This window comes from Anser cygnoides, chromosome 3 (assembly GCF_040182565.1).
Source record: "Anser cygnoides isolate HZ-2024a breed goose chromosome 3, Taihu_goose_T2T_genome, whole genome shotgun sequence".
NCBI classification, from domain to species: domain Eukaryota; kingdom Metazoa; phylum Chordata; class Aves; order Anseriformes; family Anatidae; genus Anser; species Anser cygnoides.
In genome coordinates this window covers 120,249,140-120,258,961 of record NC_089875.1, presented here as the reverse complement: position 1 = coordinate 120,258,961, position 9,822 = coordinate 120,249,140, and the positions used below count along the sequence as shown (strand labels likewise).

At 44.1% G+C, this 9,822-nt stretch overlaps 1 protein-coding gene across 7 annotated transcripts in view; it reads left to right on the top strand.

The window, feature by feature from the left end:
* Positions 1-9,511, top strand: part of MSRA (methionine sulfoxide reductase A) — a 274,249-nt gene extending 264,738 nt beyond the window's left edge. For all 7 annotated transcript variants that reach the window (XM_066995100.1, XM_066995097.1, XM_066995098.1 and 4 more), the window contains one exon: positions 8,644-9,511. In XM_066995100.1, the coding sequence (XP_066851201.1) occupies positions 8,644-8,808 (165 nt within the window). In that variant the 3' untranslated portion in view covers positions 8,809-9,511. The remainder of the gene's footprint in view (positions 1-8,643) is intronic.
* The last annotated feature ends 311 nt before the right edge of the window (positions 9,512-9,822 follow it).

Genomic DNA, 9,822 nt, shown 5'->3' with positions numbered 1-9,822 from the left:
GAGCCCTCTACCTTAAACATGTGAAATGAGCATTTTTACTTCTACATTGCGGCTCCCCTTAAATGAAAAATAATTGGAGTGCCTTCCATTTATTGCAAGGGATATGTACACAAGAGAGTACCTTGCATCATGCAGGCTGGTCTGCACTTTGCAGCGAAGCATGGCTTGGAGATAACAGAGCTAATGGAAGTGGTAAAGTCAACACAGCGTTTAAATGTGGAGTGTTTTCCTCTGCTCACAGACAGCACGGACTTGCCTCATCTTAGCATTACATGGCTTCTGGACCTGAGTTAGCTTCTCAGCATCGTTCAGGTCTGCACGGCATGGAGATACCAGCTCTGGTTTGCACTGGCCTGGTAGATTCTGCACTAAGCTTCACTGCTGACATGTGGGCTGTTATCAGTGGCCCCATCTCCGTTTGGACCCATCCCATTTTTGCTTTAGGAACACAAGAGTAATGGATGAGCGTTCAGTGAAGAAGAGTCTGCTGTCTCAAACCGCGGAATAGATTTCAGCTTTAGATCACTGAAAGTCAGAACAGGGCATGTCTTTTCTTAGCCATCATAAATTATCCATGCAGGATGTACAGTAAAAGGCTGTTTGGCTGCGTTAAAATTGGCTAGACAAACAGAATTTCCATCTCTCTCAATGGCTCCTTCAACACCTAATTAGTTCCCAGATGCTAGTTGAACAAGATGTCTTTTATCTTTGCTAATGTTATCTTCCTATACCTCCTAAATGCCCCCTGGTGCCATTCTTCACTTTCATCTCTCGTCCCTCAAGAGAAGGCCGGACGGGTGTTCAGGAAGCTCTATTCTGAAGGTCAAGCTTGTAAAGACTGTGGGTCAAGTTGATCCTGTTATACCAGCCAGTACCTGGAGCAAAAGCTTTGAATCCAGAATTAGACTGATGTGATGGAGAGGAGGGTACGACTTCCTTTCCATGCACGTTTCTAGGATCAGTATCCAACAGGAAAAAATAGAACCACGAATTTTATTTCACTGTCAGTTCCATTTAATACAATTTAGGACAAATTCGATGTTCGTCTTTTCCCGTTGCTAGAAGGTGCAAAGTCTGTATAAATCTGCCGTTTCAGCTGGCATAACTGCTTGTTGTGGGCAAAGAGAAAGCACACTCAGATGTAAAACAGCAGGAAATATCAGACTGCACCCCTGATCCTTCCTGGTCCCTCAGAGCATAACCACTTGGCACCTCAGTTATGTTAATATCCAGGCTATCGGCCAACAGTGATTTACCTTGGCAGGTCTGATTTATATCTGAGCCCAGCAATTCTCTCCCCTCTGGCAGGAATGAGTGACCAAACAGCCTCCTTCAAGCTAAGTATTTATCAGAGCAAGCAGATCTTCAAACCAACAGAGCAGACTATATATATACATACAGCTTTCCCCTAAGGCTCGTGAAGCCGTGTCTCTAGCTCGGTTCAGTTTACTCAGTTCAGATGATGTGCTCTGTTGTGTGTGTGGTTTTTGTCAATAGACTCAAAGCTCCGACACAGTCACTTTTGCAGTTTTATAGATTAGAATCAATCTGTTCTTCAGCTAAGCACTTTGCACCATCATCTTTTAAGTATCTGTTGTATTTCTTTCTTATCTGCATTTTCCCTGTGCTGCACTGGAAAAGTACCCTCGTAAAAACAATTCCAACAGACTCGTGTAGCAGCATTTCTCCACTTTGACCAGGTTATGGGTGGTCCCTGTAGGATGATTATGTCTCCAGATTTATCCTGTAGTCACACCGCAGCTAGTTTTCTATCGCAGAAAAGACCAAGGCAAGTTGTGAAGACAGCAAATTTCACCGTTTCTGCTCTTAGATCCATATGCCCACACTACGGAGCATGCAGAATTTGTACCAGCGCATTTGGATCATTCCCAGTTTCAGTCTTGCCCAATTTGCAGCTGCAAAGTTCTGAGTTTCGACAGCTTCCCTGCGAGGGTATTAATAATACTTACAAATTACACAGCACTCCAAAACCCTGTGCAAGCATTAGCTAATTGTGTAGCACTCCAAAGCCCTGTGCAAAACATTAGCTAATCAATTCTTGCAGCACCTATCGAGTGTATCAATATCCTCCAGTCCCTTGTGCAGAGAGGTAAATGGAAGCAGAAGAATGTGGACACCTGCTCGGAGCCACGTTTTCCTTTGCTCCCACGTCTTCCTTGGCAGTGCCGCCCGGCTGGCTCGCTGTGGGTGAACACGTGGTTTCCAAAAAGAGGTCACCTCTGTGGATGTGAATGCAGATTTTACCAGCTAGACATGATTTCAGCCCACTGCGGGGCTCTGCTGAGGTCACTGACATTGATTAGATTGGGAAAACCAACATCAGTAAGTGACATAGAGAAGGCTGGGCCAAGCACAGCAAACTGTTAATGTTAGCTAGAATAACAGCCAAGTGTTTACCGGTGTGGTGATCCAGCTGACTGAAGGCAGCACAAAGGAAACACTTTAAAATAATATATGGGTGAGGTGATGCATCTAGGAGGCACACCTACTGCCGTCCTACAGAGGACTGGGTCCGTGCGACTAATTCCTGCAGGCCTTATGAAATAACACAGCTCCTTCACCCCTTAGTGCTTCCAAACAGAAGAACCCAGCTTCAGGGTTGCTGCTGATGATAGAAGGTTTTGGGTAACCGATACAATATGGGGGAGCCCTACACATTTTACACAGGCTGGAGCACTTAGCATCATGAGGTTGCTTTCCATACAGTTTGACACCAAGGATGGATGATGATCCAGAAGCACAGGCTGTCACAGGTGTCAAGGTTCCTCGCGGCATTTTGAACATCAGAGATTTTACAGGGAGCATTAGAAATGCAGTAGCTCGGTGGAACTCGCTGAGACACGAGACAAACTGGGTATTTCGGCTGAGCACAGGCTGTAAGCTTGCTTTTAAAGTGCATATTGAATCAAGCGCAGGATGATGCTATTTTTATTAAAAGCCACAAAATGCTTGAAACCAATTAATACTCCACTGCTTTACTAATGCCTCTGCTCAGAAAATTAAATGCTTGCATTTAACAAAACCAATTCTAAAGCTTTTTCTGTCAAAATTATAAGTGGGTTCAACCCCTCCTCTAAACTTCATGAACTGTGCATTTTCAGCACAACATACCAAAACGCCAATGACTTCCAGTCCAGTCCTTCAAGTATTTGGAGGTACAAGGGAATTGTGCTTTTCTGGTACAGTTCATTCCTAATTCTTAAGGCACTTTATGAGCACTAGCTACTTCCGTCTGAATATAAACAAGGAGCCAAACACCTTGAATGTGTTGTTGCCATGCTGTAATGTCAAATGATTAAATATTTTGACAGACTTTGGCTCAATATAATCAGCTGGCTACAAAAAGCTGAAGCAGCAATTATTGTCAGTTCAGAGGGCAGCAACAAATCCAAGCGCAGGAGCACCGCATGCTAAATACAGTTGCTTGGGAATAAGTGAAGGACAACCCTCTGGTTACACCAGTTTGGTTTATTCCTTGGCAGTCTACCATATAAATTCCCCTTCTGAGGACAGCATTTCACATCACCTAGCACAACTGAGCTGAACCAGTGGAACAAACTGATTTCACTGACATGCAGGCTGTGCTGCGTCCCAGTGACTCGATGCATGGCCTTTGGGTGACAAAGCGAGAACATCTGGAAGATGGTACTGTCTCTGCAAAAGACAAGGATGTCCCTTAAAATCTTTCTAACTGCATCTGCACGTTGTGGGTACCCCTCATGATGGCTGAGATGGGACTGGGAGTACTGTTTTAGGTGGCAGATGGTTGGATAACCAACTGGCAAAGTGCAAATGGAAGAAAAAAGTAGGGTTTGATTGCTGCAGTCCATGGTGGTGAGTGTCCAAAGTCATGTCTACTGATAGTTTGTGCCACTTGGTCATCCTGTACATGCACTGTACGGCAGCAGCTCCGCTCTAAACAGTGCCTGAGAGCACACCTCCAGCCTTGGTGCCACCAGGAGGGAAACTGTTTCTTGTCCAGTACGTGCTGCAGAAGTCCAAATATCTTTATCCAGGAGAACTGCTCCAGTTCACTGACCCACTAATGTATTTTCCTTATGAAAGCTGAGCATTTTCAGAATTGGTTCTAAGACAAAGCATCTGCAAAGCTTGAAGCATCCATGAAGGACCTGACACAGGCAATACTATAGCAGGAAGCTTCATACTGCCCATGTCTGTGTTCACAACTGAGGAATTTGGCATTTCCCTGCACCAAGTCCTGGTCACAGCTTGGCGGAGCTGTCTCAAGAGGTTCAGAGCAAATCACTGAACAGGGGCAGGTCACCAAGGTGGAAGTTGTCTACGGGTAGGGAAGGAACATAAATTGGGAATTGCTTGCACATCAGCATCTTGGATAAGCTGTGGTCTAAATTGGCCTTGCTACTGAGGGAAGGGAAGGTGGGCTCCTTCTGTGTTTAAGACGCCTCCAAGATGATCCAGCAGAACTAAAGGCATTTTGCACTGCAGGCTGAGTATCACAAGTTGGTAGACACGCACAGAATATGGTGTTTCAGAGAAGAGTCGATGTGACTTTAGAAGAGGAAACTCTTGTCTTGCAGACGTAGTTTTCTGAAGAGATCCAGTGAGTTAAAGGCAGCCAGGTGCTGTGGATTAAGAGGAAAGTTTCCCTTCTGAATAACTGGTTATAGACAGGAAGTAAAAGACACAAATAACAGGGCAGTTTTCACAATGAAGGGAGATTACCAGGTATCTGTCTTGGGAACCCGTGCAGTTCAATATCCTCATAAAAGAGCTGGAAAAGGGAGACAGTCGACAGTGACGTGCTGCAATCTGCTGATGGTATAGAGTTATTCCATGTAAGCAAAAGTAGACATGACTACAAAAAGTTGCAGAGGAATCTGACAATATCAAATGTCTGGGCAATAAAATAGCTGCTGAAATTCCATGTCGATAAAAGTCAAGTGCAGACACAATGATAGGGTTTAAATTAGCCCGCAAAAGAGGTCCTGGCATCATTGCAGATGGTTCTTTGAAAACGTCTGCTCAGTGCTCAGCAGAGGTCAGAAAGGCAAGTGGAATGCAAAGAATTTCTGGGAAAGAGATGGCGAATAAAAGCGAAAATGTAAGTACACCACTGAGTAAATCCGCAGTGATCTTGAATAGAGTGCAATTCCAGTCACCCCACCTCAATGAGGCGGTAAAATAGAACCAGAAAGGATGCAGAAAAGGGCAAGAAGGCTGACCTGAGTTATGAGTGGGGAGTCTAAACAGCCTCAAACCCTGAAGCCCGCAGAAGAAATGACTGAGCAGGATTAAGGCAGAGGTGTAAAATCAAAATCTCCATGGACAGAGCGAATAAGGAATTAGTTTCTGCAGCAGGTGATGTAATGACATGGTCAGGCAACAAGTTCAAAGCAAACAACAGGGATAACAGACTTTTGCAGGTTATAGTAAATTGGGAAACTCATCAAACAAAATATTTTACATTCCAGAAGCACAAGTTGTTTAAAAAAGTGGTAGCGCTGTGGTTCCCAGTGCTGGCTCCAACATGTTCATGCTCTAGCACCTATCCTGATGTACTGAGTTGGCCGTGTCCCCTTTGTCTTTCTTGGCTGGGCAGGACTTGGGTTCTGGTTTGGTTTGGCCTCTGTCTGCTGAAGCCTGCCAGGTTTTTGGGGGCTGGATTATAGTCTGCTAAAGGATGGCTGTGACCTTGCAGTATGATCTCTTGCATGACAAAAGCCACAGAAGTCCCTTGAATGAATTAATGAATTAGTTCTGTTTGAACTGCAGTGGAATATTTGGGTAGAAAAAAGATCCAACAGTATTTTAAATTTTTTTTTGCACTGTGGAAAAGGTCCCAAGCGTTGATTCCACTCTCCCTCATTTGGTCCTTCCCATTTCTTCCTGCAGATGCTGCAGTAGCCCTTTTGGCTGCAGCATCGTAGTGGGAGCTCACATTGGATGGCTCAGGAATCGTGTGGACTAAAAAGCAAGGACTAAAAAGTCTGCTAGAACAGGATTGTTGTCAAATTATGTCTGCCTCGGTGGCAGGAAATCAATCAAGAGTGGGCTGATTTACACCTGCCAGAGCCAGCACATCATGAACTTCATCATCTTTCCCAGTGATGTTTTTATCTTTGCACTGACACAGTAAGTGCGAGGAAAATATTTTCCCATTTAAAATCAAAACATTCAAGGTAGTGTTTGGCAAAGTGTTGGAGCCTGGGGTTCCCACTGCCTCTGAAAAGAGTGCTGGTATCTTTTGCTAATGACCAAAGTGCAATATAATGAGTTGTCTTGGGCTTCTGCTTTATTTAGCGTGCAGTGTTTTAATAGGATGTTAGTAATTCTGAAAGGGATAAATGATGTTTATGCCCTCTTGTGGTATGTTATTGAACAGAATGGATTTTCTAGCTGACAAAATTAGGCCAATGATGGAAAAGTCCCAGGTAAAAATCTGTAACAAATACTGTTTTGCACAGTAGAAAAATATCCATCCCTCCAGCAGCATCCTCATGACTCAGACAAGGGGGGAAGCCAATTTTGCATGCATTTACAGCAGCAAGTAAATGACTAATGCCCATGATGACAGAGTTTGTGCCATCTTTCTGCAGTGAAGATAATGTTAAAAGTGCTTTTCTTTGCTAGAAATGTTAGAAGGTAAGTGAAATACTGCTTCTAAAAGCAGCTGTGTTGACACCTCATTGTTAGTGGTTGCCAACCTGTTGTGATACATACCTTCATATTTTTTAATCTTCTTTGCTAATACATCTGACAGGTAAGTAATCTGCTTCCCCTGGGACAAAACCTGTCCCAAAGATGAAAAACATGGTTCAGGGATGTTATGTGGGAAAATATGGCCAGATTCTGTGAAATTGGACTTGTTATCCCTCTGTGTTCAAATACAGGATCATACCATGAATGAGCTAGTCCACAGCTTCCTAACCATAGAATCATGAAGTGGTTTGGGCTGGCATGGACCTTAAAGACCATCGAGTTTGAACCCCCCTGCCATGGGCACGACCCCTGCTCCCAGCCCAGGCTGCCCCCAACCCCATCCAGCCTGGCCTTGGGCACTGCCAGGGATGGGGCACCCACAGCTCCTCGGGGCAGCCTGCACCAGGGCCTCACCACCCTTATCGTGCCAAATTTCTCCCTAATGTCCGATCTAAACCTGCCCTCTTTGAGTTTAAAGTCTTCACCCCTTGTCCTGTCCCTACACCCCCTAAAAAAGAGTCATCAAGTATGTAGAAGACCATTATAAAGAGGAAGGGAATAATTTCCTTTCCACATCCATGATGAATGTGACCAAAAGAGTGGGTTTAAATGAAAATTGTGGGCTTAATCCAGGCTAGGCTTTAACCTTTCTAAAAGGATGGTAACTATTAGAATGGGCTCTTTGAGGGACTTTGAGTATCTGAAGATCTCTGAGGAACAGCTAAATGTCTGCTGGGAATAAGGTGGCTATTGTGAGTTGTATCATGATGAAAGAAGTTGGACTAGATGACTTACTACAGGTCCTTCCAGGTCTGGTTTTGTGCCGCTGTGTGATGGTTTCCTTTTATTTGCTTTATTTTTCAGTTTGATAAGATGACACATATTTGTCTGGTAATCAGTTTATATGCTAACCCTTTGTTCTTAAAGTTGATCTTGCTGTCAAGCCTGGCTGACAGCAATGCAGCTCTACCTACGTCCAGTGCTTCAGAGGTGTACTTTGCAACAGCAAACACTGTAGTCTGACACCAATTAAAGTGCTTATTAGATTATCATGGACTGCAGCGAACATGAGTTATGTCCCCACTGAGATGAGGACCAGCTCCAAAATGTTGGTGTTCACCAGTTTCCTTAGAAAAGAAAAAATCAGTAGGTAAAATGTATGGCAATTCATGTGAAAAAAGAAGTTCCCTCCATCAGAAACCTTTCAGGAGTTTCAAATTCGGTTGAGGGATATCAGAAGTTAAAGTCTAATTTAAAATCCCCACCCACATTCCTTCTTTTCCTGCAAAGTGATTACTGCTACTGGTCCACGCGTTGGCAAATCTTCTTTCAGAGATGGGCCATAATTTGCCTTAAAAGTACCTTCTGGCCATGGTGGAAGCGTTCGTTTTGAAGAAGGGGTTTGCAGCAACTGTGAAAAGAGCCCAAATGTTCTTATTTCCCACTGACATCAGTGGGGCTCAAATTTCATACCGAAACTCTTCTTGGCATGAGCCAGTTTGGGCTGGAAGAGACATTTCCAAGCAAAGGCACCTGCCAGGTAAAGTCCTCGGACCCCTGCAAGGCAGCTCGCCAGGCTCGATCAAAGTCTGCTCTGTTGCCTCTCACATCTGTTTTCCACTTCTGCTGATGGCACCACATCCTTGCCTGGTGTGGCTGATAAAGAGGAGAGAACGAATGTGTGGCCAGAGCAAATTAAACAAATGAGCCATTAAAACTGGAGGGCGCACTACCTCTTCTCGCTGACGTGTGCTTTGGTGCCTGCAATGTGTCCTGCTGAAATTACGTGTGAGTGAGGATAAAGGGCTTTCAGGGATGTGCTACAGCTGTGGTCCAAGCACTGAGAGATGTCTGTGGCTGCTGCTGAGAGGAAACCTAATGTCAGGCATCAGCAGAGAAGCCAACAAACCACTAATGGCTCTCCATGTTGTTTCTTGACAGGTATTGACAGAGAGCGGTTTTGGGGCCATCACAACAGAAATCCGCGAGGCTCCGGAGTTTTATTACGCCGAAGATTACCATCAGCAGTACCTCAGCAAGAACCCCGACGGATACTGCGGCCTCGGGGGAACGGGGATTTCCTGCCCGATCGGGATCAAGAAATAGCCTCTGCTCATGCCACCGCCTCCACTTTGTTCTAGAGGGTTGTTTGGAAAAGGTCTGACAGCACCAATAGGTCTTTCAGTACGCCCACAGCACCAATACATAAAGATTTGGGAACCCTGATGGGGCATGGCTTTCTGTAATCTGAGTAGCTTCCAATTCACTGGCATTAAAAGCCAAAGCAGAGTCAGAAATTGCACCTGTTGGCAAGCACAGCTCCTTGCTCTGTGCAGTTCCCTGGGTTTCCTTGCATTCTCGTAATCTGGAGAGGAAAGAAACTTTTAAAAGTTTGGCTTGAAATGCTGCTAAAGTGATGAATTAGGGGGTGGCTGCACCTGTTATCCACTTTGCATAGCTACTGCTTATAGACACCCTTATTTTCTTGCGTTAATGAATTTGCTCATGCTGGAGCTTTGACTTCTGGAGACATGGTTGGGCTCATCTTAACTATCACAACCCCGTAGCTTGATGTCTTTGAGAATGATAAATTTATAAGATCCATAATTCTCTTACAATTCCACTTTCACAGCAACATGTAGTATCACCTATAGTGCCTATTTTCAGGAGCAATTTTAGTACAAAAAAAAAAAGGTAAAAATTGTAATGTGATACTTCTTTTTTTGACAGTTCCAAAAATGTATAAACACAAAAAGAAATCAATTTTGTTTCCTGCGCTACAATAAATTATAAAGAAAGGAGAGAAAAATGTTGTCTGCAATGTGTTCCATGCCTCTAAATATATGTCTGGGTAGATCTGGAAAACATATCCAGTAGTATAAAAAGCTGCAACCTACTAATTAAACTAGGGCTTTTTTATCTGTATTAAATGTGCAAGATAGTGCAGAGGAGTATATTGGCCACACTGTAACTCAATTATTCCTATGATTAATTATTTGTACTTCAATAACTTGTGGAGCCAAGGGGGGTGGGGGCTGTCCATGTGGGGGGCTGTCCCTACCCCAGTGTACGTACAAATAGCAGGACAGCCAGAAAGAGGCAAAAACATTCTTTTTATGG